This window comes from Melanostigma gelatinosum, assembly GCF_949748355.1.
Source record: "Melanostigma gelatinosum genome assembly, chromosome: 22".
NCBI lineage: Eukaryota > Metazoa > Chordata > Actinopteri > Perciformes > Zoarcidae > Melanostigma > Melanostigma gelatinosum.
This window is the reverse complement of record NC_136655.1, coordinates 5,105,560-5,132,009: the sequence shown is the minus strand read 5'-3', so window position 1 is coordinate 5,132,009 and position 26,450 is coordinate 5,105,560. Positions and strand designations below refer to the sequence as shown.

Genomic DNA, 26,450 nt, shown 5'->3' with positions numbered 1-26,450 from the left:
TTTATTTATTAAGTTTTTAGGTCTTAGTGTCCCTGTATATATTTTAAGTCAAGTGGATTTAAGTAAGGTGTCGTCCACCCTTTGCACCACAATACATCTACATTTTCCACAAATAATCAAATCAATAAATTAATCTTTTTGTGTAAGCTTCAATTGCTTTCTTTAGACAATCATAGTATTATAATCCAAATAAAAAGAGTACTCAAAGCAAAATCACATTTTAAAATGACCTTTTATTGTACTCCACGGGTCATAATTACAAAGGAAAATGCATGCGCACATGACTTAGCATCAATCAAACCTCAAGTCCAATATGAATCCAAAAAGCATTGTGTCGTGCAGAATATGGACTGTGTGTAAACCTCTACATTTACTCACTTATTTGACATAAATGACCCACACAGAAAAAGTGAAATGAACAATTATTCATTGAATTATATTCATGTGAATTATCTTAGAAGAGTCTGCACATCATTTATCCAACATTACTCTGGTCTATTTATATTTTTCTCGCATTTATATAAGTTCTGACATGAAATAAAAACACCCAAACATTGTTTATACACTCCCTTTTCCCTTCTCTCAGACCCCGGAAATAAATTATCACCTTCAGCAAACACTCCCAACAAGAATCAACATGTAAAATACGGCAAGTGTGTCACTGTGCTGTATATGTTTTAATTTTATTTTTATTTTTTACACACTACATGTACTTATCAAAGCTAGAACCAAAACACTGCCGGCATGCATCTGAGCTGACACAGTATTTGGAACACAACAGGGTGGACAAAAAAGTGACCTGGCTTTTTATATTTCTATAGTAATTAGCTCCAAACTTGCACACAGCATGCCACACCACAGACCAGTAAACCCTCCCCCTACACTCCCCCATCAGTCGCGGCATCCCTCCATCGTCCCTCCATCCAACCTTCAGGCCGCTGACCTCAGTAGGTGAGAGAAGAGGATCACTATCAGCGGCAGATGTCAGCAAAGCTTAAGTGTCTCATTGCACTCTATCCGGTTTCTACTTCTCTTGCTCGACAATCTTCTCGGTCATGGACTTGTCAATCAGGTGTAGGGGCACTCCGCGTTGCATGAAATCGTAGAAGGTGAAGCCTCCTGAGGGATGAGAGGAAAAACTCATAATATTGTCGGGAGAGGCGGAGGTGGAAGTGGAGAGTGAAAAACAGAGAGAAGAAGGAGAAGAGGAAGAGAAGAGCAAAGCAAGAAGCTGACAGAACAAACAGAATGCACAGAAGAAAGGAGTTCAAACCACTGGATAAAGAGTGAGAGGAGGAAAGAAATCTGGTCGGAATAGCTCATGTTCGCAATGCACACTCAGTTTGTAAATCTCTGCGTTTGCTCAGGCTTGCAGAACCAGAAGCACAGTTGATACCACTGAAATACAATTCCAGATTAATGAGTCATCAATAGTCATCCACAATATGCTAACAGTGGTGGAAGTATTCAGATCCTTTATTTAAGTTAATTATCATACCACAGTGCAAATGTATTCTCGTAATGATGCAGAAAACATTTTACTTATTGGCAAATGTACTTAAAATAGCAAACATTAAAAGTAATAATTTAGTGTTATATACTTAAATATATTAAATTGTTGGATTATGATTTGAGATCAATTAGAGTAAAAACAACCATTGAGGAGGAGCTCATTTTAACTCATTTATACACTATTGGGCACTTAAACCTACAACACGTCATCATATTTTAGAGGCTAATCACATGTTTTGTATATAAAATCTTAATCTGCAGAGACAGATAAATGTCATCGAGTTAAAATATATCATACAAAATAAGCATATAATGTATATAGTATACAAATATGGAATTTAATTGAATAGATCAGCACCATCCAGCTGACTGAGAGTCAGCCTGCTATCAGATAAGTATTGGTGCATCCCCAGCTAAGCTAAGCTAACTGTCCGTAGCTTCACATCTAATTGACAGACATGAGAGTGGTATCAATCTTCTCATTTCTCTGCAAGAAATCAAATTAGCATACTTCCCTAAATGTCAAAATATCCCTTTAATTACAGTACTTTAGTCAATGTTACTTTCCACCACTGTAAGCTAAGGGATACAACAGGAACTGTCATACACAACTCATCACTCAGGTCCAAACAGAACGTGGAAAATACCCAGTGTTAGTAAGCTTTGATTGGACCCTGTATGATTTTAATTACCAGCAGAAAAAAAAAAATATGTCGACGTCATGTCAACATAATATAAAACTCATTCCCAGCTCTGGATTCTTTGGCAAGGGTTAGCAAGTTTGCAAAATGTATTACTCACCTTATCTGTGGCACAAAATGAATGAGAGGTAGTCTTTGAATTCACTCCATTTCACACCAACGACTATGGCAATCAATTAAAAATATTCAAAACAGGGCTGTTAAAATTCAGCCAGCAAAGCAGTACCGGGGAATAATTTGGCAAGAGTTGTCATGCAAACCTTGTTTCATTAATGCCCGATTTCACATGTTCTTTCTCTGGCACCTGCTTTCATGGGGAAGAAAAAGCTGCCACAGTCCCACCGACTGAGAAAAGCAAGGTTACACAAGCAGCCTGGAAGATGCATAATGAATGACATAAGCTTCATATGCCAAAACCATATGAAAGCTTACCTTATATATGAGAACATACATTCACAATCCTTGAGTTTGGACTGGGGGAGAGAGAAGAGAAGAGGGGTTAACAAAATGTTAACATGGAGTTATATGTGTGCACCAGGGAATACTGTTGAGTTATTACTGAACTCTTTTATATGAGGAGTTAACTGTGTGGCATAAAGAGGACAGTGGAATCTGTGGAGAATCGTTTAAGACAACACAAAAACATCGCAGCTCTATATGTCATGCCTGTGTGCCTATGTTGAGGTGGTGTGTTGTTGTGATGATGAACAAGATGACTGGATAGAGAACACGGGGGATAAAACCTCTACATGTGGTGGTGATGGAAATGTGTCACCAGATATTATGTGCACTGCACACAAATGAACGGATTATTTGTATCTATTTAGAAAATGGTGTCCAGGAGCCGGTTGCACCAACTGTTCATGAATTCAAACAGCATTTCGTTGGTGGAGAAAATTAAATAATGGGTTGCACCACACAAATAGTTCTTGCATAGAGATTAATGTCACTTTGTCAGTCTAATTGAGCTTACTGACAACATTAGCCTGATATTTTCACCAGTTTCGAGACAGCCTCATAGGAATGAACGGGGGCCCATCTCCACTGCTGAATCCAGTTCTATTTATACGTACATGGTTTAGAGTCAAGAGTAAAAGAGATACTATGATCCACACATGTGACCTGATACATAAATGCTCTGAAATTACATTTTGCAAAAACTACCGGTACATCTCAAACAACACTATAAACCAAATGAATGCTTCTAACTCATGACATTCATATTTCTTCTCCAGCTCAGTTATTCCTTAAGTTCTAATATTGCAACCCGAACTTCAGAAGGACTTCCACACTACCGTAGCCATGAATTTATGAATAGCAGGTGCAGCTCAATCCAGATACTTACATGTCCAGCGCCTAGCCCTTTGGTAGACTACAGACAAAGTTCAAACACTACAGTACTCCAGTGGAGTTGGTTTCCCAAAGGATTCTTCTGTTTCTCTTTTTTCGATCAAGACAAAACTATTCTTTTAGCAAAGGCACAGTAAAAATGAAGAAATAAAACAAGAAGGGTGAAAGGCTTTGAGAAACAAGACTCAGATACAGACGGGTTCCCAGTAAGGCCCACTGAGCTCCCATCCTGGTCCACACTCACCTTTGACCTCCAGCTTGCATTCCACTTGGGCCTCTCCCAGGTTGTTGATGGCCTTGCAGGTGTACATGCCGCCGTCATAGGGGCTGGGCTTCCTGACCTCTAGAGTACATACTCCCTGGTTGCTAAACATGCGGTAGCGCGGGTCGTCGAGGATAGTTATCTTATTCTTCATCCAGATCACTTTGGCCTGCAGTCAGAAAACCGAAATGTCAGCAGCAAGCGCATTTGGCCCATTAGGAAGAGAATCAATGCTATAATACAACATGATCCTGAAGGACTACAAATACTCCCCACCCCCTGTCGGCTCCTAATGTAACCCAACACTTTACTATCACATCTAACTTGCTGTGGGTCTGCCACCTACCCTTGGGTTGGCACGGACACTACAGTTGAGAGTAGCGTTGTAGCCGGCGACAGCACAAGTGTTGATCAGCGGCTGCGTGAACTTTGGCGCCTCCATGAAGTCGTGGTCGTTGAACTCGTGCGTTTTCAGCTGCATGCCTGTTGGGGTAAGGGTAAAGGAATGGGGTTGCGCATGATACTGTCGCTGAGCGGTATCATGTGGGAAATTCCCTAAGTGACGAGGGAAAGACAACATTTCTTTGTTTATCATCGGCTGAGTCTACAACACCTCTGTTAAAGGGCCTGTCAGTCTTAGCCCGACCCCTGGAATTTTAAAGTGAGTCTGGAAATCAATTCAGACTCACTTTAAGGTGGAAAACATCACTGACAGTACCTTTCAGATAACAGCTGTGAAAAGAATAGTCAGCAAATGAAAAGACAACTTTATTGACATTTTTGACACGTGAAACGCAGGTGATTTGTTCCAAGGTTCTGACTTTGGAAGCATTTTCCCCCATCAGAAATTGTTAGTAACCATTGACATTTGCCAATATGGCCGTCATTGTTACCTTCTTTGACGATGAGTGCGCTTTTCTTGGTTTGGGTGGCAGTTTCGCTAGGGCCACACATGTTCTCTGCGAAGATCCTGAAGAAGTACTCGTTCCCGACCACCAGCTCTGTGATGGTGATGCAGGTGCGATGGTAGTGCTCAATGCATGTGTACCATTCCTGGAAAGCAGATTGAAGCGTGTCAATGTAAATATTTATGACAGATCATTTGCAATTTCAGTTTAGTATATTTTGTAAAATTAATCTCCCACCATTGTCTTCAAGTCTGCCTTTTGTATGGTGTAGCCTGTTATCGGGGCGTTGCCGTTGTCTTTTGGAGGAGTCCAGACCAGAGCCACGTTTCCTCCCCAAACATCTTCAATGGTCACACACTGAGGAGGCCCGGGTAAGTCTAGCAATCAGAGAACATATCGTGACTGTTACTGTCGACAGCAATGAAGAGACTTAGATTTGTCAATTAAATTGAAGACTTTTAATATCTTCTAAGGCATTTTTTTCAGGAAACTGAATTTGATGCCGTTAAAAACGTCACTCACCTACGACTTGTATGTCAAGAATGGCCGTGTCCACGTGGTTTTCAACCTGCACAGCCATCTCATACTTTCCAGAGTGGCTGCGTTCCGCTTTACGGATGAAGATGATGCTGTCGCAGTCTGTGTTGCGGATGCTGACGTGGGTTGGGTCTATTGCCGCGCCCTCTTTCAGCCAGGTGACCTTCGGCCTGGGTTTGCCCTGCAGACATCACACACACAGTTTATGATTCTGCTCAAAGACACAGCGGATATTGATCGATTGGGAGGTTGCTGTACCATAAATGGCACTACAAGGTTGACTGCTTCTCCAACTCTTCGAGTGTATGTCTGCTTCAAGTGTCGGGGGACGCGGATCTTGGGTGGTTCTGAGGAGGAAACAGACCATAAGGTGTTTGTTTCAATCTTTTCCTTCAAAACAATCAATTCTAAAGTCATGTAACAGAAAGTTACAAAGGTTCATGTTCAAAACCACTCCACAGCAGTTTTCAGAGCTCACCAATAACCTCTTTGACCAGGAGAGAGTGCTGGATGGTCCTTGGAGAGCTGGCTCCGGCAGCGTTGATGGCTTTGACTCGAACTAAAATTTTAGTCCCTGTGGTCAACCCAGTGATGGTGTACTTGGTCTTGTCTGTCAACTCAGTGTTGGAAACTATCCAGTCATCAGCTGTAGGGAAAAATCAGTCCAGCTGAATAAAAAACATTCGCTAACGAGTTTCACTGAAATTGATTGTGGGCTGTGACAAACATGTGCAAACAATGTAAGGCCACGACAAACTATGCGACAGTGGCGATGTTACACGTTCAATGGATGTCACTCTGAAATCCTCTCTCCCCACAACTTTCCAGCGTTGTAATTGAGGGGTGTTCTCCTGTTCGACCTGTACACAACCACTTCTGTCATTTTTTTGTATGTACAAATGAGTTCAATGGTGTGAATGTAGGCATAAATATTGTCCAAAAGTTTGTCGTTATCTCCATAATTCACTATTATTGCTGGTTTTTAACCTTGCCTTCAAGTGTGGTAGCTAGGAACAGCTAAAAACGTGTTTACCTTCAGACGTGGACGAACCACATGTACGAACTTGTTCATTCTGAGCATCAGGTTATGAAAGTTTTGATCCTGAATATTTGTACTAGCCACTATGTAGCATAAATGATCATTGTAAACAGAGTCAGTGGTACCAGACAGAAGAAATATGGACTTAATCATGTAACCTTAATTCCTGACTATTTTCAACTTAGAAAATGCTTGAAAAAAACATTTCTTAATATTTGTTAAGGTGGCAGGTGACATGGAATTGTTACCTGCCAAATTTACCTGGTATTTATCAGATGGCAGATGCCAATTTCATTCCCTGATGCCCATGCATTACATTTCTTAAGCTATACAACCCTTTAAAAGGTAATAGAAAGCTACATTGTCAACTTTTGTCTGGAACAGAACAAAAATCACACAGTCTGTCGTGGCCTTTAGTCGATTTGAGGTTGTCTCACTTCCTTCTATGCAGTACTCGACCAAGTATCCGTCCAGACCGGCAGCTCCGATGGTTTCAGGGGGACGCCACTTTACGGTCACTGTGGTGTCTGTGACATCGTCCACGACCAGCATGGTGGGCTCACTGGTCACAGCTGAGTGGAGAAGAGAGGTTTTAGAGATCAGAGTCATAGCAACGGTCCAACAATGGGAACGAACGAGATCGGAAAACATCCATTTTGGCAAGTCATGAAGACGTGAGAAAGGCGCCTCTCACTCTGGCTGGTATGCTCTGAATCTGCACATCAGATCTCATCAGTCCCTGCTCTTTCCATCTATTCTTGTATTCTGAATCACCTTTAACTCCTATTGAACCCTCTGACAGACCTTAAACCTCTAATCCGCAGATGATTTGGCAGCCATTATAAACACATATTTAATATCCTCTCAAGCTCCTGCATGTCCAGTGGAGGTCACTGTCAGAATGCTTGGGATGGTGGGCTATCGGGAGGAACAGCTGCGTCGCCGGGGTACCAAGGGCAGATCACACATGCACATGTCGCTGGCCCACTCTTTGAAATTTCCTCCATTGTCATGAAACGGTTGTTAGATAAACTGAAGCCTCTCGTAATACTTTCCCGAACAGATTATTGGCAGTAACAGCTCACGGGCCAGTGTATAGACTGCTCAGTGGAGACATTTGGGCTACTCACCGAGGGGAGTAAAGGCTTTGGATGGTTCACTGGGCTTGGACACACCAATGGCATTGACTGCAAAGATCCGCACTTCATATGGCACTCCTTCAATCATCTTCTTGGGTTCGAATGCTGTTTCTTTGATCAGGTCAAAGTTGAGTCTCATCCATCTGGAGCTCTGTTTCTTCTTTCTCTCGATGAAGTAGCCTTTCGAGGACGGTCGAAAAGCTTGTCATTTAACCCCCTAGACATACATTTAAGCTGCTGTAATAAGTAATAAGTGACGTTTACCTAATATTGGTGAACTCCCATCATATTTTGGCGGTTCCCATGTCATTGAGCACCAATCACCGCCCACCTGTGGGACCAAGGGAGCCTCTGGAGGGTCAGGGATGTCTGCAGAAAGCATAGCGTCACGTTAAGGATTGAAGAAACTTACATGCAATTCTCTACCTTTGTGTTTTTGTCATCACTTACCTACAACCTTGATTTTGACGCTGGCTGTGGCTTCACCGGCCTCATTCTGCAGGACAATCTTGTAGTTGCCCGTGTCTTCCCGCTCCGTGACGTCAATTGTCAGGCTGGTCTGGTCGCCAAATGTTTCAGCGCGGACGTGATGGCCCGACTCAAGAATCACCTTAAGCAAATTAGACAGAAAAATAATTACATGTCAGCCTTTAATGTGAAGTAAAAATAAAAGGCTGGGAATATTTTGTTATAATCAATAAATCCCATGAAATTGCCAACAATTTTATTATTTATTTCATAATTTATGATTCATAACTTGTGTCTGTGTCTCCAAAGCCTGATATAACTTATTCCTCTTTTAAAGCTTCAAACACCTAAAGTTGCCTCTCTGTTGCGCTGCGTGATACGTTCATTCAATACTGTGAACAAGGCCGCTGTAGTTTGTTTTGAGTCAATCCCACATACACAGTCCTGCTGCTGAAAATACTCTAAAGAGCACCTAATGTGCTTTAATCCGAGTCTTGAAATAGTCCTCATTAATGCATGTTTATTCCTGTTTGAGTGGTGTTTAAAAAAACCGAGTGCACAGCTGCTTTTTCTAAAAAATGAAAGGCTTAGGCCTGAATGCAAGACACAGGATAGGGAAGTACTTTGGTATGAAGTATTTTCCTGTTTTTTTATTTGTTATTCAAATTAAAATAATGCCAGCCGTATGCTTTAAAAGAGTTTAACACTAAATCGATTGAAGCTCACCCTTTCCCCCTTCATCCACACCACCCTGGGTGCTGGTTCTCCACTGATGGGGATCTCCAAGCGAAGTTTGTTTCCCGCCACAATTGTCACGGTGTTGTCTGGGAAGTTCAAGCTCTCCAAGTGCACCCTTGGTGGGTCTATAGAAAATTGAATTACAGCATAAACATATATGTTATTCTGCTTTTTTTCAGTATAATGTCGAAATGTAAAATTGCACAGTCCAATGAAGAACAGGTCGTGTACCAATAATGTGAATTTTGGCAGAGAGGCTCTGTGAATATCCCTCCGGAACAAAAGTGTAGTCTCCTACATCGTGAAGGGAGCTGGTCTCAATCTCAAGACGATGAGACCTGGAAAGCCAAAATGACATTAGACGGCGTTTGTGTGAAATTGGTTTTGATTGAACGGAGTTCAAAATGGATCACGTACTTATTTCTGTGTAAGATATTGATGCGGTCATTGGGCTGGATCAGCTGTCCATTCCTGTACCAACGACCGGCGACGTTGCCCGGGTAGATCTCACAGTGCAGCTTGATGGGCTGACCGAGCAACACTGTTACATCCTGAAGGTCCTGGAACACCTTCAGCGGTTTCACTAATTAAAAATATGAGACAGGTGTAGAACAGAATGGAGCACATTACTAACACTGATTCCTTTAAAAAAACATGCAAAGACACAGACATTGTGAACAAGGCTTGGATGCTACATACAGTCAACCTGTATATGAGCCTCAGATGTGCCGCCGGTAGCCATGATGGAGTAGGACCCAGTGTCCTCCTTGGAGGCGTCATCTATCACCAAGAAGTGTTTTGTTCCTTCACACTTAACTCGGTATCTGGAGCGCACTCCTGTCGGAACCTCAACACCGTTCTTCATCCTGAAGGAGGAAGAAGCATTAGAAATTAGTCGCATTCACACACGGCTTGATTAAATGAGCAGCTAAACACAGAGGGTGTCGTTGTTACATTAAGTGTCCAGGTCATTTGGAAGACTTTATCTCATGGGTTCGTTCATTTTTTGACAAATTAAATCTTAAAATGAGTCTCACCATTTGACTTGAGCACCTTCTTCTGACACCTCGCACTCCAGCTCAATCCTCTCATTCACTGTGGTCTTCACAGCCTCAATGCTTTTAACTATCTTCACTGGCAACACTGCGACGCAAGAGAGGAAAAACAACACATTTCTTTCTGATTCATACACTGAGCGATCTGCAACATATCGTATGATATATGCAGTTCTTTACAAGTTATATAAAGGTGAACAGCTCGAGATACCTTTGACAAACAGCTCTGTTGAGCATCTTTCGTCTCCTGCAGCTACAGAATATGCTGCGTCATCATTCATGGAGCAGTTGTTGATAACCAGAATCCTTTGTGTGCCCTTCATCTCAAAAATATACCTAAAAGGAAAGTCCATTAGTCACATCACTGATCACCAACACTACGTATGAGTCAATACACCAGACACTGTACACTATGAAGGGATTTTATTACAAGAAATTAAGAGAAGGAAAGGCAAAGTAGGCTGCAGAATCCAAACATCATTGTTAAAATCAAAATGTACAGCAGTGTTGACACAATAAACAACATCATTATTCAACATGCATCAAGTGCACTTCACAAACCCAACAGTCAGGTTGGACAGAGGGGCGGGATCACACCAAAGCACTGACATGGAGAAGAGAGAACCGACTGGACGGATGGACTTACTTCCTTTGACTTAAGGTCAGCAGTGGAGCCAGAATAGGGCCGGATAGTGGGTGATTATGGCAGACAGGAAAGAGCGTAATGATATGACACACAGATAGAAAGACAGACAAAGACAGAGAGACAAGATGCTTGGACGGGTTTATGTAGTCGGCAAACAGTGTCAAAAGAGAGAGAGAGTGTTTTTTAAAGTGAATCTTCTGAACAGGGAGCCCTGGAGAAAATGCAACAGGAGACCAAAACCAGAAAAACAGCAATAACCTCCCAAATGGCTTTAACTTTGCATGGCTTTGATTACAGGTTTCAGCTAATGAATGCAAGGTTAGGCATCGTGTTTATTTAGTATACAAGTCTGTAATCCTAATATATACTCTAACATACAATAAACAAACCCTATTAGCTGCAGAATCATTTTCTCTCGATTTGGTATTACACCCTATTATGAGACATACATGTTACCCTGTTATGAGATATACATTTTGTCATTATTATATATTTCAAGACACATAAGATTAAGAACGTTTAATGAAGGAACAAAAACATGTTATTAAGTTTCAGTGGTTGATCTTAAAACAGCGTTGAATGATTTCTGGCTAACAGGAGGCAGGGGAAAAAAGTTATTGTCATACAATATTTATGATAGCAGCTTTAAAAATGTAGCTTTCTATTACCTTTTAAAGGGTTGTATAACAATAGGTTTTGTCAAACCACTATTTCCAAGGTCAAGAATAAGCTTCACTGTGTCCAGTATTATTTCACCCAAGTCTTCACATTTGATAAATAAATACCTGTTGCACTAAAAAACTAGCTAAACACCTAAAACCATGTCCTCTCCAGTCCTTTCAGTCATAGATTTGAAACTAAATCCTGACGGCTACATAATAATTGTATTGTTGTTGTTAAGGCTATAGTGGTAATGGCCTGTTAAAGTACATGATCTTTATTTAAATGTATTTACTATGTGATTCAGCATCTATTAAATTTGTTCCAAAGCCACACTTGGTTAAAGACCTGTAAAGGAGGTACCACCTGTTTCCTGTACAAAGGAGGACATATACAGTTAGTTAATGGCAACAGCTGACACCATACACTGTATTTACCTCCACATGTAGCTCCAGGGCCTTATATATACATATATATATGTATATGTTTATATAGCTCTGTGAATTCATAATGTAGCTAAAGGTACATTCACACTGCAGGCAAAAGTGGCTCGAATCAATTATTTTTACATATACGTGACTGAGACCTTTTCCCCCCATCATGACAGTACGAACAGCACAAATCACATGGAATTTGATCTTTTCAATTCTGATTCTGATACAGGTGTGATTATTTTGCAATGCGACCTCAGTCTGGACAGTTATATCGGAATCCATGAAACTTTTACAGTAAGTCTAGAGATTGAGATTTGTCCCAAATCACACCACTCCTGGTTTCCAGGAACAGAAGTAGCAGCCATTGCTCCACAAAAAGCCATAATTTAAAGTGTGGCTCTCTTTCTCTTCACCCTCCTTATCATCTGCTCGTAAATTCACTGGTTTCCAATGCACATCAACTTAGAAATGAAACTGAAAACGCTGTCTTCAGTGACATCCATGTTCAGCTGGATCAGTTGGATCAGTTCATAATGGAGTCTAATATTAGCCACATTTAAGAAATAATAACAGCCAAACAAAACAAATCTGATCTGAGCAATACATTTGAATTGAGCATTAAAGCTGGCAGTGTGAACGTAGCCTAATGTGTGTGTGTGAGACTGTGTGGTGTGAAACATGCTAACCATTGTGCTTTTGAGTGGTGACAAAACATTATGTGAAAACACATAATATCAGAAAGAAGAAAGGCGATGCCACAAATAAAACGCATTTTTAAAAAACGTGCGTTTTATTTGTGCCGTGTTGATGGCGAGAGGACACAGAAAGAGAGGGAAGGGAAAATGTTGTGACGTACTTGGGAGAGGATCTGATTTCCTGTCCGTTCTTGTACCACTTCAGGTCAACTGTGGGGTCGGCCAGATCGACCACCAAGCGAATCTTTCCACCTCTATCCGCCTGATATGCCGGTTCCAGTTTCTTTGAAAAAGCTTTAAAAAGACGAAATAAGTGTTGTTAAAGAGACACCAAGATCAGGATTCCCTTTAACCAGACAGGAAGACTGTTATTCACCAAAGGAACACATCCGAAATCTGTGACAGAAACTGAATTACCTTCGCTTTTCTTCTCCTCTCTTGGCATCTTCTTCATCCTCTTCAGCAGACCCCTCAGATCCGTGATGCCGTACATGAAGGCGATCTTCTCGTACTGATCTGGCCGGGCGCCCTTCAGGATCTCCCACACATCCACCTCTGGAGTGTCATCCGCCTTCGGCTCCCTAGCGGAGCCGGATATGAGGGAAAGTTGTGAGGGCACGAGTCAGAGGCTGGTGTTTGCGACGTGTCCTGAGGAACTACTCATTAACCTCTAGAATAGATGCAGGGTCACCCTTAAGCTTTACAATCTCTGCTTACTACTCGGTTAATGCATTCCTTGGTTCCTGCCCTGCCATTTTTAGGATTGTATATCCTATTTCGTTCCTCGGGACATGTCACACAAAGGGATGGTCATGGTGAGCTGTCTACCAGTGCTATCAGCTCTGGTGTCAAAGTATTGGAGGGTTAATTGTGTCTGCACACTATTATTCACGAGTCTAAGCAACGGGATTTAATCTAAAGTGTCAAAATGGAGCCACGGAGCACAAGTCAGGAGGACTCATGATCGATCGCTGGGGTGTAATGCACAGTTTCTCAACAGCTAACCAAAAATTGTCTGATAAAATGCCAGGAAGTTATTACAGGGAACTTCGAAGACGAATCTATCCTCTAAACAAGTGGTTTACATCCTTTTTTTTAACCCCTTAATACAAAGCAACATCTCCTTTTTACCCCCCATCACATCTGTAAATTCGCTGTTCGGGTCCTCAATGTCCAAAATGCGTTCGATCACATTGTGGCTCACGAAGCAGGTTTCTATTCTCTACTGTTCTACTTTGTGCTACTGTTCTGTGACAATTTCCAACGTTTACCTCCGGAGGACCAGCTATCGTTCTGAGATCAGTGGCTCAGTTAAATGCAATAACGAGAGTATTTATAACATCTATCATACATGTGTTTTTTCTGAAAGAGGAAACCAGTGAAGGGAGATTGACAAAAAAGTGATCTTTTAAGATCTCACACTCTTGTTCTTATTCTATAATATTCTAAGATTTAGGGTTGCCATTAAATCCACAATAATGACTGTAAAAAGGCTTTTTAGGGTTTCTAGCATGCATTGGGGAAAATGAAATGGGCGCAGAATGAAGAAGGAAATTTGAGTTGGGATCTTTTAGTTTGGATAAAATACTTTTTTATCAGGGTTGAAGGATTTTACGAGCACACAAAAGCACACGCAGGTCAATAATGGAGAGTTTTTGTTTGTCATACAACTTATTGAACTGCTGAACGCTTTTGTTTGTAATAACATGATATGCAACATGCAGGGGTATCGGGGAAACCTGCGACAAAGATTTTAAATGCTGACTTTAACATCTTTCATGTTGCTCTCGTGAACTGGCCCATCCCTTTGTTTGTTGTCGGTTTGAGTGTTCAGAGATGCTCCGACGCTGTTAGATAATGACATCGAGGAGGTTAGATTTGTGAGATCCACGTTAGTAAACACAACGTTCTGGACATGTTTGTGTATTCATTAGTTTACATAAAGAACATTCAGACGGCCCTTTCTTTCATAGACATTTTCCCAAATGTCTGAAAGATTGGTGGTGAATAGCGACAAATATTATTCCATTCTATGTTTGTACCTCTCATCTGTTTATTTTCAGGCAATTACGAAGAAAGCTGAAATAAACATGGCGGTATATCTCTATATATTCAACTTAAAATAAAACGACAATGTAGAGATAACACTATTCTACAGCATCATTTCTCATTGGCCCACTAGCACATCAATAATGATCCAAAACGGTGCACCCGGCCTCATGAACGTGGCGTTTGACTTCACGACCTGTTGAAGAGCGGTCACCTCAGAGTGTTTATGATGCAAGGCCCATTTCCATCATTACTGATTGCTGACAGAGCGGTTAGGAATGCTGCCTTCAAATGAAGTGTTACCTTACTACAGGAGGCCAACACTCTTGCTCGTCCAATTCCTAGAGCTACACGTCATGCTGGGGACTCTACAGGATTACAGTACTCACCCGCAGTAAGGCCTAATCGTTTTAAAACCTATGATTTTCCCTCTACTAACCTTTGATTTCTGAATATGTAGGGGAGAAGAAGAGACAAGCCCAAAGTAAATGTATAATTTCACTGGTGAACTGTGTCCCTGCCTAGGACTGGTTGTACTCACACGTAACGTTGCACTTCATCATCTGAGAAATGCATCGTGGTGTTTATGCTGAGCCATTACTGTAGCTTTGGTAAACCAGAGGTTTTCAAACTGTGAGGGCGCATCCCACTCTGCACGAGTAACTGAGTCAAATCTTACTAAACAGACACGATGCACATATTTTTAGATTTAGTGTGATGTGCACTTTCAGGGAATATAATTATCTCAACAATTAAACGTGTTTCACTATCAATATTTTTTGGCATTAGACGGGGATGTTGCGCAGTTGTCTCAATTTTGTTTGAATGCGGGCCCCCAGTGTCAGACTTTGAAAACCTCTGGTAAAGCACAGTGTATCATCTGAAGAAATGTACGTGCCACTTATACAGTAGCCCAATACAAATCAAAGTAAGAAATACTGAAAAAGACAAAGTCCGGGTCGGGATTTGGTTCTCACCTATGTTTAAGAAGACCACTAAAGTCAAGCTCCCCTGCATCCTCTTGTCCTTCACTGCTGTTGTTAACAAGGAGAGATTAATACAGATTCAATCAGAGTTGAAACAGTTACAGGCACTATAGAACAATGCTAAAAGAGCAACACAAAGCAAAGTCTCAATCGATGCATTAGCTCCGAGCTAACACGCGACTAATGCTTACACAAAACCACTTCATTTTTATTTTCCGGATAAAAGTTTGAAACAGGGTGTTTTGTGTAAGGCATTTTAAGAGCGGTCCCAGGCAATATTGCCAGAGTGTGGCAACATTGTAAAACTGGGATGCTTTGCATTGCTTTCCAGACACATTGTTTGGAGGGACATGTAAAATGCAAGAGTTGGCCTTCAATTACACATTGTGTCGGCAGGTTGAGTTGTAATTACCTCCGAGAAAGGTTAATGACATCATTACAACCATCTTGTCACACTTAAATGTGGTACAATAATATCACTAGAAGGTAAACTGTTTATTGCACTTGTTGTTTTCTTCACTTTTCAGGGGCAGTTATTAGTATTGATCCTATTTCCTGGAATAAATACCTTGGTTTGTTCAAAGAAACACTGTAATTCATAATGGTTGCTGTTGACAGTTCTTTCGTTACCTTCTTTTGAAAGCTGATCGAATATCAAAATTCTGTGAGCCCTGTTCAGCTTCTGTAAGACAGCAACAACACATATGCTAGACTGTATTTTGTTAAGACATTAGAATATAGTCATGCTCCTTGATGCTTTAACAAACCTTTAACTTCCAAGTCAAAGTAACAGCTGTCAAACTTGTCCTTGTAGGTGACTTCACACCTGTAGTTTCCAGCATAGGTGTCTTTGGCCTTGATGATGTGCATCTCAAATGTGTGCATCTGCCAGGGAGTGATATATATAAGAATTGGTTTAACAGCGCTTACTGTGAGGTGGTGCTCACGTAGGAGCTGGGAGACAGGTGGGGGCCTGGCTGTACAGTACCTTGGTCAGTCGTTCAAAGGTTTCTTTCAGCTGTAAGTGCTTTCCTGTCTTGCTAGCTAGATCCATCCATTTTCCTTTAAACCACTTGATGGTGGGCTTGCGGAGGAGATCTTTGGCCTCCACCTTGGCAACAAAGGTGATGTCTCCACCTTAAGACACAGAAAAATACATTATGATTGCAGAGAAATTTTCCAACAATCCAGTCAATAAACCATAAATGTCACACTAAAAGTTTAATAAAATATAAATCTATGGGGGTACGCTTGGCAAGGAAGCAAATAAGCGAAGTTCCCAAAATGTGTAACTATTTCTTTAAGTCTTTGAGAAATCAATGTATCACCTTCATACAAATCTTAATATCGAATTCGATGTCTTATACCATCTGCATCTCCCCTTTGCTGTGCTATCACTCACCCACAGGGATAACAGCACTTTGGGGACTCTCTATCATCAGGGTGGACCGCGGTGGGCTGTCAACGGGCTTTTCCAGGTCATCTGGGCCCTCTCCCAGAGACCACACTGGTCAGCCAGGAGAAACACATACTGTACATGACACAATGCTCTCCATCGTCATTGTGCAAGGAAAACATACAGCAGTACAGTTCAAGATTTCATACACCCACCTTTCACCTTTGATCTGAACATTTTAGTCTTAGCAGAGGAGAGATATACAGTCAGACAGACAGATTTTCTCACTTTCAGCCATCACTTGTCATTCAGCAGCAGAACGTAAGCTCTTTACAACATTGAAAGCATGAAACAGACAACATGAAACATAGAAAGGGTGTCCGATAAGCAAAACAGGCCACATCTAAGGGACATTTTCATCATCCTGATTCTCCAGTCTTCTTTGTAATGGGAGGTCTGAATGTGGATGAATCACACTGTTGCCATATAGTTTGTATCCTGGGCCCGTCTTTACATGTTATGCAAGTTCACCATTGACAAAATGATCTGTCAAATGTTGTCTGCTACTTTTCAATCCTTTCTCCTGATGCTAATGAAAAAGATTTCATTTTCCAAAAGCCCCATCATGTCCTACATGCAGTGATGGCGGACAGATTGACAGGAAAACAACCTCATTCATGTTGCACACCATATTGTTAAGACAAATTAACCTGGATAACACTAAACCGCTAACAAGCTTCCATTTGACAGGCTGTGACGGAAAACAGGAAAATGGTTGAGACACAATCTTTTAATGCCGATCTTTCTCTTGTGTATGAAAACAAGGGTATAATTTCCATATTAGAATTTTTTTGGCTACCACTGTATTACCTGAGTCTTTTCTCTCAGCGGCTGGAACGCTATCATCTAAACAAAGACAGAGAGAAATTTACAGCATATTGTAAGGAATATTACTGTAAAGTCCACTGAAGCAAGCACACACTCATCAAAAGTAAAAAGCAACAAGCAACTACGGATTAGCAAGCGTTGACCCGAGGGATTCTGATTCAAAGGTCTGAAAAAAAATCAATGACATGCTTTGTTTTGATAACTGATCGCAAAACCTAGATCTGACCAGAACACATAAATGGCAATTTATGTGTTCAGACAAACAAACGAAAAAAAACATGTTCATATAACACTCCAGAAGTCGAATTATCAAAAAAAAGAAACATAATTTGTATTAATGGGTGTATGTTAATATGTTAGCAGAGGTTTTCTGAACATTTTCACTGTCTTATATTGAAACGTTTACTTCCAGACACACAAAATATCTAAAAATAAACATGTCTCCAACACTTAACACACGTAATCTGATTTAGAGTCGGCTACGGGTTTCAGAGGAACTAAAATAGTGGGATTTAACAAAGGGATCTTACGAGGCAGCTCAATTGAGAGTTTCTTGAGTGAATTAGCGTCCTCTGTGAAAAAAAGAACAGTTATGATTGAAATTAGTGAGGATAAACTCATCTATTGTAGGCGGATTGATGAATATTGTGTCTAAATAAGGGTGGGTTTAACTAGCTGCTGCAAGTTTTCCATTGAAAAGCTTTTTACACTTTTACACATATCCCTCATCCTTGAAGATTAACTTATTTTCCACCGTACCAACATTTGTACGTTAAGTACATTTACATAGTTGCACAGCGTTGAGCCTAGCTTAGCCTAATAAAAATCAAAGTACACGTCAAATACATTTTTCCAAAGGAAGGTTTTTGTAATTTTTGGTAGTTCGATGCTAAGGGGGTGTGACGTCATGATTGACAACTGTCCCCCGAAGAAGAAGAAGAAGAAGAAGAAGAAGCAGAAGAAGAAGAAGAAGCCTTTTTGACAACCGCCGCTAGCTATAACAAAATAAAACATGACGAAGTTGGCTGTATTTTATTTTTCTTTATTTTTAAATTCCCCTGCTCATGCTTCCAGTCTTTATGCCAGGCTAAATGCATGCTTCACTGCTTGCTAACTAGTTTTTGTTAGACAGACAAGATATTGATAAGACAGCAAGTAAATAAATTTCCCAAATGTATTTTACAAAAGTAAAATAAATGAGAAAGTATGTGTATCCACAAAAAAGGGAATGCCAATGCCCAGAAAAGTTTAAAACGTAACATTATCTATTTGTTACTGCATAATAATTACAACAAAATAAATATAGCAATGTTCACTAATATCTGGAACATATTCAAAAGTTGAACGTCAACAGCATTCCCTTTTAGTAGACGCTATTTTCATCTATTGCATGTAGTGCAAGTGTACTGATATGCATATACACATTTAGCAACCATTCATGTATTTTGTATGTATAATATACATGTGAAATATGATATTTCCATACCTTTATTTCAGATGAGTAAATAAAGGTTGATGTGCTTGTTGGATTATTTTGCATGTAAAAATCACACATTTAATACATGTATGTTAGTGCATGGACATACATCGGAATATTTACAGATTTGACATGAAAATCTGTAAATATGTCTGCCGTTTGAATTGCGGAGTTGCATAGATTTGAGCCGATGTCTTTTTGTATATTTTTGATTAAAACACTGACCTGCAAAGCAGAAAGGCACATCGTTCGCCAGAAAACAAATAGTTGGATGAATTTTACACTTAATTTTGCTATTCTTAGATCGCGACAATATAGTGGCCCAACAAACAAACTAGTATCCTATGACTCAACGAGTGCACTTCAGTGCTTTTCCCAAAAAAGCACTTGTGAGGTGATTGCAGTTGATCTGAGTCTGATTTAAGGTGATTGCAACTGTCCTTAAAGGGTGAGGTGAGGAGGAATAAATTAGGAGGTAAGGGCTGTTAAGGGTACCAACCTGCTTTGGGTGTTGGGGATGGGGTAGTGGCTGCAGCATCAGCATCATCTGCAATAAAGTTGTCATTGACAAATAGACCCACCTATCAAAAAGCTCCAAGACTGGCAGGCCAACAAGGCCATCGATCAAATGCGAGACAAGACTCTGAATGAAGCATGACGTGCAGCTCTTGGACAGGAAGAATGAGACCAAATATCAACTGATGGTTTGATCCTAACTGCTGGAGCTCTCACAGATAAAACAGTGTGCGATCATGAATGCTTATTACCAGCTTCTCAAGCCGGCGAAACAAAAGCACAAGCTCTCTTTCACCGTGGAGCGCAGCAAACATACACAAGTGTATCGTAAAAACATCAACCTATAAAGCAGCAGATGCAACCCGTATTTGCAAAAAAAAAAGGTGCTCATGACCAAGCCAACAAAAGCAATAAATTCTGTGTAACATCAAAGAATCTCAGCATTTTCTGTATTTTCCTTCTAAAAATCAATTCATTCCAACTTACCTGTAGATATACAATCAAAAACCAGCCGGCTGGTTGGTATTGAGCACTATATTTGGTGTGTGTGTTTGTCTATTCATGGTTCTGGATTATAGAAGAAAGAGTTTCATGACTCACCTTGTACACAATTTGCATCACCTTCAGTTTGCCATTTTAGGTGTTTAATCTAGTCCGTATTTATTAGTATACATTAGTTCTGATTACTTTACTTACATCTGAAAACTCTGCACCGAGGTGCAAGTATATATCTTTTTTATTTTATTTGATGTCTGCATGCATTTAAAGCCATGTAGGAATTAGAGCACTGTTTTAAAAGCAAATTATCAATTGATCCAACCAAGTGAAGTCCAATGCTTTCTGGGAAGTGAAGGTAATCTATTACCTTTCAACGGAGGTTTTAGATCACTTTGCCATGCTGCTGAGCCATGTAGTGTGCAACTGAAACGACTAGTAGGACTTTCAGGACTTGTTTGCATTTTAAGTGAAAGAGCGGGGGGGTTAACCATGCATTGGAGAGCGAAATGGGAATCACTCAACTTTAAAAGTCGTACTTACCAGTTGGTGGGGGGGACTCTTCTTTTACAGCAGAGTTACCGGACTCTGTTTGCTCTTTTACCCCGACCCCACCAGGCTGTGGATGGTTTGAGCCATTCTCGGTGGGGCTTGGCTCCTGAGCCACTACAGCCCGTAAAGGCTCAGGCTCTGTGGCCTCTGGTTTCTTCCCATCAGTCTCTACTGGCTCTTTCCCCTCTGCTACTGCTTCTGTACAGCAGACAAAGTGCCAAGCTGGAGCAGCAAGCATCGGGCACAACCACCGGTATAGCCTTGCAAAATAATGCTTGCTCAAACAAGGTGGGTGTGAATAGCTAATGACCAGATAGCCCCTTTATTAATTGGTGACATTTGAGTAATGAAGGTAGATTTTACAACCATGCTGGTGGTCTGTGAGGTTTAGACACACAGCTGCTCCTTGAGCTAAATGCTAACGCCAGAATGCTAACTTGCTGACGTTCAGCTGGTATGTTTTGCATGTGCGCCATCTTATTTCGCACCAGTGGAGCAACTATCTGGTCATTGCATATCTTATACTGTAAAGTGATCAAGGAAGGAGTGATTTGATCACTCAGCACACAGCATGTAAGGATCTGATTGCTTGTATTATATCGTAAGCTGGCCTTTCACTAGAGTCACCAGAGTCAGTAAAACCCAATTTCCCCGATCCCTCTCTCCCTCCTTTGTTGATGACTCAGTATGTCACACAGTTGCACCAACACAAAGACAGCCACAGCACGAGATACTGTCAGCACCAAGCGTCAAGGCAAATGCAGGTAGAGCAGTGCAGGCAGGTGGATATGTGCACAGCGAGTGCGGTTGTGCTCTTACAGCTGAGCTAACCTAATTAACGTATTGTGTAAACATACAGCGTGTTGAGCAATCATACCTACACAAGAAAAGTACAGTTTCAGAGCTCTCAGAGTAAATTATTTGAGAAAAGAAAAACGTGAGCGCACACACCAAACGAAAACACGTGATGTGAAGGTGATGTAGGTGATGAAGGGGGCGTCATGGTTTACCCACCTGGGGGTGGAGAAATCTCCAGGGTAATCTCAGGTATGGGCAGGGCACCGTTACTGTCTGGGGCAACACTTTCTGAGCATGTGACAAATATAGTGGTGGATGGAACATCTGCTTTTTATAAGCACAAAAGCTTCAGCATCTGCAATGCGTCTCTCAGTCATACACACCAAAACAAACACGTAAAAAACACACAACCCGCCTGCACGTAGTCATTCACACATTATCACAATAAATCATATTTTTGTTTCGCCATTCTCACATGGAAAACAACACAGGAAAAAAAACGACTTCTAAGACTTTCCTGCTCATAAATATACATAATGCGCTGTTAATATGTCAGGATTAGGATTATACAAACGTCAATGAGGTTCACAATTGAAATGCACATCACAAAAACGTTAAAATAGTCCTTCGGCAGAATCAGACCAGGTGTTGTGGTGGTTTTGCTTCAGAGGCCTTATTTACGGTGTAGGCAGTGAGTGTTGTAGCATCACCACAACACCCACTGGAAGTGTCATGCATCATCAGGCAGTATTTATATGCATTTTGCAACTGTATATATATGCAACTGTTTTCATAATCTATTTGAGACAAGGCCGGCCTATATATTGGCACTGAAAAAGGCGTCATTGGATCATTAAATGCACATAAACCCTGCATTTATATGTTCATGTGTTGTTACATATGTTGTGACCTGTGTTTGGCAATAATATATTATTGCCCACCACGATCTTTGAGAAATTATTATCTGACAAATCCTGAATGAAGCCAGGGACATTTTTATGTACACCGAGCTCTCCACCCCTCCCGACCGAGTTGGAGCCTCAAGATGCTGCAGCTCCAAAGTCAAACCTCAGGCAGAAAGCCAGTTGCATGCCGGCACCTTGCTCACACGGGGAGGCGGAAGCGGCAGCTGAATCAACAGAGAGGGATCAGCCAGAGGAATGTCAGAGATACTGACAGCTTGGTCGTCACCACAGATCGCTCTGGAGCACAGCAGCTCGTCTATACTGCCGACTATTGGCTGCACATTCAAGCCAATTTCAGAGCGTCGAATATTATGTTTTGTGTGTGTGGGCTCAGTGCCGGAACATCTTGGCGAGGACAAAGGTTGGTGTTTGACGTGTACACAGAGGTATTCTCTTGGGTTCCTTCACTTTGTCCTTCTTTCACCTGTGCGACTACCCTTCTTTTGATGACTATATCTGTCTGTTGCTGTGCATACTGTACTTTGTGTAGCTACAATCTGCTACACTGTGAGGTGACAGGGGGAGATTAGATGTCTATCGCCGTTCACTCACCTCCTGGCTGGCGATTTGGCATCTCATCTAAAAGAACAAGAAAGAAAAACGAAACACATCAGTACCAAACATGATAACGAGATGTCTCGCTGCATTTCTTAATCACTCAGGAATGTCTTTCCGTTTGTGCACATTGACTCATTTTATTGATATCCATTCACTACCAAGCCGAATCCTCCTCCTCCCGGATGACTAGCTCCTTGTGCTTAGACACAATGTTGTCTTAACTGATTATGAAAGAGGCCCACACACCATTTGTTTGCCCTCTGCCTTGTCTAGACTCATGAAACTATGGTGGTGGTGTTGGTGGGGCGGTAGCGACAGAAACATGTTTGAATACGACATTCAAAAACCTGCAACAGGACTCAATGCGAGGCCTCAACAGATCAAAGCATCCATACATGCTTGGCGTGTAATGACGGGGTTAAAATGAAGATGAAGACAGGGATTTAGTATCCCTTTAATATTAAAATGATATGGGTTAAAAAGACCCTTAATCAGTGTCAGTTTCCTAAAAGAGATTTTTTTAAACCTCGTCTTTCTTTAGTTAAAGGGGATATGAATATTTTTCCATGGAGCGCAAATAGTTTATGGTGTCAATGAAAAGCTGTATGAGGGGTATTCGAGCCAGCGTTTGATAATTATTTTTGCATTTGCAGCCATAAAGATCTTAAGACACATATCCAAAAAATAGAGAGGAATGAAATTTCCATAATCAAACCCGTTTTTCTTGACATTAAGTGTCCCACTTACTGCCCAAAAAGCTGTGAACAATACTTGAATATCTTCTTTGAGAATCTTAAACTTTAGAGAATCCTTCATAGACAGTCTCAGTTTCTCACTTGCAGCTGTTTGCACCCGGTCTATGAATACTGCAACCCTATAGGTCCATGTATGTCCACTGACTATGCACCATTTTCAACAGCTATTTTCCTCCCATCGCTCCTTAGCTGCTGATATCCCTCCAATTGCAACGATTCCCTCTGAGCATTCCTCGTCAAAATTAGCCGCGCTCCCCACTTCACTTCAAAACAATGCATCGCTGGCCAGCGGGCCACAATCCTGCACCCGAGAATGACAATCTGTCTCATCTACATTGGGATAATGAAAGAGGAGAAAGGTTTTATTTCACCTCTGAGGACTCCCAGTGCAGCTGACAGGGCTGCAGGTATTTTCAGCTGTTGCCCCTGCTGGCGTGCAGACAGAAGGGCTCATACAGACTCCGACGTGAGCCAAACTGTCGGCAGCTTCATTCTTCCAAATAATGACCTGTATTGATTTCAATCACTGACATTAATTCCCGTATACTGTTTACCCTTGCTGCGGTTGTGGGGTTTCTTTTAACTCTGGTAAGACAAGAGGAGCTTCCATGAGACTTTAAGAGTCTGAGGAGAGATGAGCACTGTACTTGGGCGGCAATTAGCATTTGATGGGTTTGATTTATGAGGTGGTATTCGGTAACGCAAATCACGTTGTCAGAAGACAGAGCCCAGGGAGAGTGATGAACTTCAGGGAGAGTAAATATCATGGGGTGAAGACAGGGGCTTGTTCGCGACTGAAACCCTAAACTGAGTGCCGCAGCTGAGGACAGCGCTGTCAGGACTCTAGGCACAGGGTCAGCGGTTTATTGGGGAGGTGTCTGACCTCTGAGCGATCCCACCTGAACAGAGGGCGGCAGGGAGATGTCTGTTTTGGTGTGTGGCACAGGACGAGGAGAGGAGGGGTTTGGTGGCTGTGAAGGGGAGATGGCAGGGAACAAGGGGTGGGGATTAAAAGTGCGCTCATTCTGAACTATTCCAGGGACAAGAATCCAGGTCCCAAGAGATCTGCGGGCGACTCAGCCAGTCCGTCATCTCTGGTTTGGACTTTTTAAAGGCGTGAGAGTGGGGTGTCTAAAACAACAGCGCTGGCCTTCTCCTCTTCAGCTGTTCAGACTCATTTCGAGAACAATACTTTTCTACTCTCATTTAACTTCTGCTCTTGGCTATGCAGCTATTTATGGGTAGTGGTTGTGGCCGACTGGAATCTGCTGCCTCTATTTCCCCTCAGCTTTGTCTCTGAGGGGCTCAAGGATGTTTATGGCTGTGGAAGAACACTGTAAGGGCAACTGTGCACAATGCAATGGAGCATCTAGAATGAAGGCCAAGCTGAGCTTCACATCATTTCAGGATCTTGGTTTCCTCTGGCTTTGGGGAACGTCTACTCTTTCTTGCCCCACCAAGAGATTAGGATACGATTTAGATCTGAGAAATGGGATTCTGGAGCTTGCAGCTGGCTGTTAAAAGTTGTGATCTCGCCAAATGTGTCAATGAAAGTAAAAGAGCGGCCTTGAACCCAATCTTGAAAGTGCAATGCCCACTGTCCAAAAGGCAGAATGTTCAAGCCAATTTAATTCAAATAGCATAAAATCCCAGATTTTCCTCAAAGGGGTTCATAATCTACACTGAATATGCCACCCTCTATCCGTAGACTGTTGGTTATGATCAAGAGAAACTTAAACATGGTTAAAAAAAGGTAGAAACTTCAGAAAGAGCAACAGAGGAACAATCCCTCTTTCAGGACTTAGTTTCTATGTGCAAATCATGCCCGAGGTGTCAGGAACAACCACAGACAGATCAACGGTCCCCTGGAGGATAACACGTTTATTAAAAACTTGTTTCGTCTCTCATCAGGAAGGCTTCCAAAGATCCAAACAAAATGTCCCATTCCCTCTACATGGGCATGTCTGGGTCGACGGCGGACCCCCAAAAGAGCTGGGCTAATGGGGAGGGTGGGAGTAATACCATATCCTAATGACGGACAAGAGGGGATTTAAAGGGAATGTTGATGGACGTGATGGTACAGATGAGTGACGTTGTGGTGTGTAGACGAGGGCACAGGATGCTGTGTGTGGTTGAATGAGTCGAATACCGGGCGGGGGGCAGGTCTGACGGGTCGGCTCCCATCAATCATCACAAAGACAAACACAATTAGTTTATTATTTATCCTCATACAGCCAGGCTCTCGCTCCAGTTGCATCATCCCTCACAGGCGCTCATTGATATTCCTATGCTGCGCTTCACCATCGTGTCTTTCTCCAGCTGGATCACACAGAGCAATCCACTATGCCCACCCCAGGCGACAATAGTATCTGCTCATAAACCTCAAATATTCTCTTGTTCCCCGCGACGGTAGAAACATGCATGCATTAGTAATACAAAACCACCGTCAAAGTCACTTTGAGGATTCCTATGAACGAGCTGGCAGGCGAGCCATAAAGTGATGGAGTCCCCTAACTTTCCTCAAACAATGACAATAGATATAAATACAGCAAGCCAATCATAAAAAAAGAACCAAAAATACTTTCTTTTGCTGTCACATTAATTAAAACCTGCAGTAGGCTTATTATGGATTTTGGCTGTCACATGCTGGAGGCAACAACTCCTACCTTTCTTTGTGGGCTCTGGCATCTTGAGCCGCGTCCCAAGAAAATAAAAAGCGTCAAGGAGTCAAAAGGTGCAGGTTAGGTTGGTAAGTGCCTTCGGAGTAATGCGACTCTACAGGAGGGCAGGTGAGACGCGGTAGCCCTCTCGTCCAGGAGGGAGAGAGATGACGGTAGAAGAAGAAGAAAGCTCTGGAAGCCCTCGGACCAG

The 26,450-nt window shown here is 41.7% G+C and overlaps 1 protein-coding gene across 3 annotated transcripts; it reads right to left on the bottom strand.

Moving 5' to 3' along the window:
* Positions 1 to 215: 215 nt before the first annotated feature.
* On the bottom strand, positions 216 to 26,450 carry mybpc1 (myosin binding protein C1). Of its 3 annotated transcripts, XM_079294388.1 has the most exons (32): positions 26,246 to 26,450; positions 22,819 to 22,845; positions 21,518 to 21,589; positions 19,440 to 19,487; positions 17,994 to 18,035; positions 17,446 to 17,481; positions 16,582 to 16,686; positions 16,168 to 16,316; positions 15,947 to 16,064; positions 15,810 to 15,861; positions 15,171 to 15,227; positions 12,562 to 12,725; positions 12,306 to 12,438; positions 9,921 to 10,045; positions 9,692 to 9,797; positions 9,354 to 9,520; positions 9,072 to 9,237; positions 8,886 to 8,992; positions 8,643 to 8,779; positions 7,899 to 8,058; positions 7,713 to 7,817; positions 7,440 to 7,628; positions 6,747 to 6,881; positions 5,749 to 5,916; positions 5,529 to 5,617; positions 5,256 to 5,451; positions 4,971 to 5,110; positions 4,719 to 4,878; positions 4,172 to 4,308; positions 3,808 to 3,994; positions 2,646 to 2,686; positions 216 to 1,119 (listed from the first exon to the last, which is right to left on the bottom strand). In XM_079294388.1, the coding sequence occupies exons 1-31, from the start codon at positions 26,265 to 26,267 to the stop codon at positions 2,667 to 2,669; spliced, it is 3,519 nt and encodes a 1,172-aa protein (XP_079150514.1). In that variant the 5' UTR covers positions 26,268 to 26,450; the 3' UTR covers positions 216 to 1,119; positions 2,646 to 2,666. The 3 variants fall into 3 exon arrangements, with proteins under 3 accessions (XP_079150514.1, XP_079150513.1, XP_079150515.1); XM_079294387.1 differs by lacking the exon at positions 2,646 to 2,686; XM_079294389.1 differs by lacking the exons at positions 2,646 to 2,686; positions 17,446 to 17,481; positions 17,994 to 18,035; positions 19,440 to 19,487; positions 21,518 to 21,589.

Excerpts from the sequence above, each read along its gene's own strand:
- mybpc1 (XM_079294387.1), bottom strand. The coding sequence starts at position 26,267 with ATGCCAGAGCCCACAAAGAAAG. Across the intron at positions 8,993-9,071 it reads AATATCTTACACAGAAATAA|GTCTCATCGTCTTGAGATTG; the intron begins GTACGTGATCCA and ends TTGGCTTTCCAG. Across the intron at positions 7,818-7,898 it reads CGTCAAAATCAAGGTTGTAG|ACATCCCTGACCCTCCAGAG; the intron begins GTAAGTGATGAC and ends TGCTTTCTGCAG.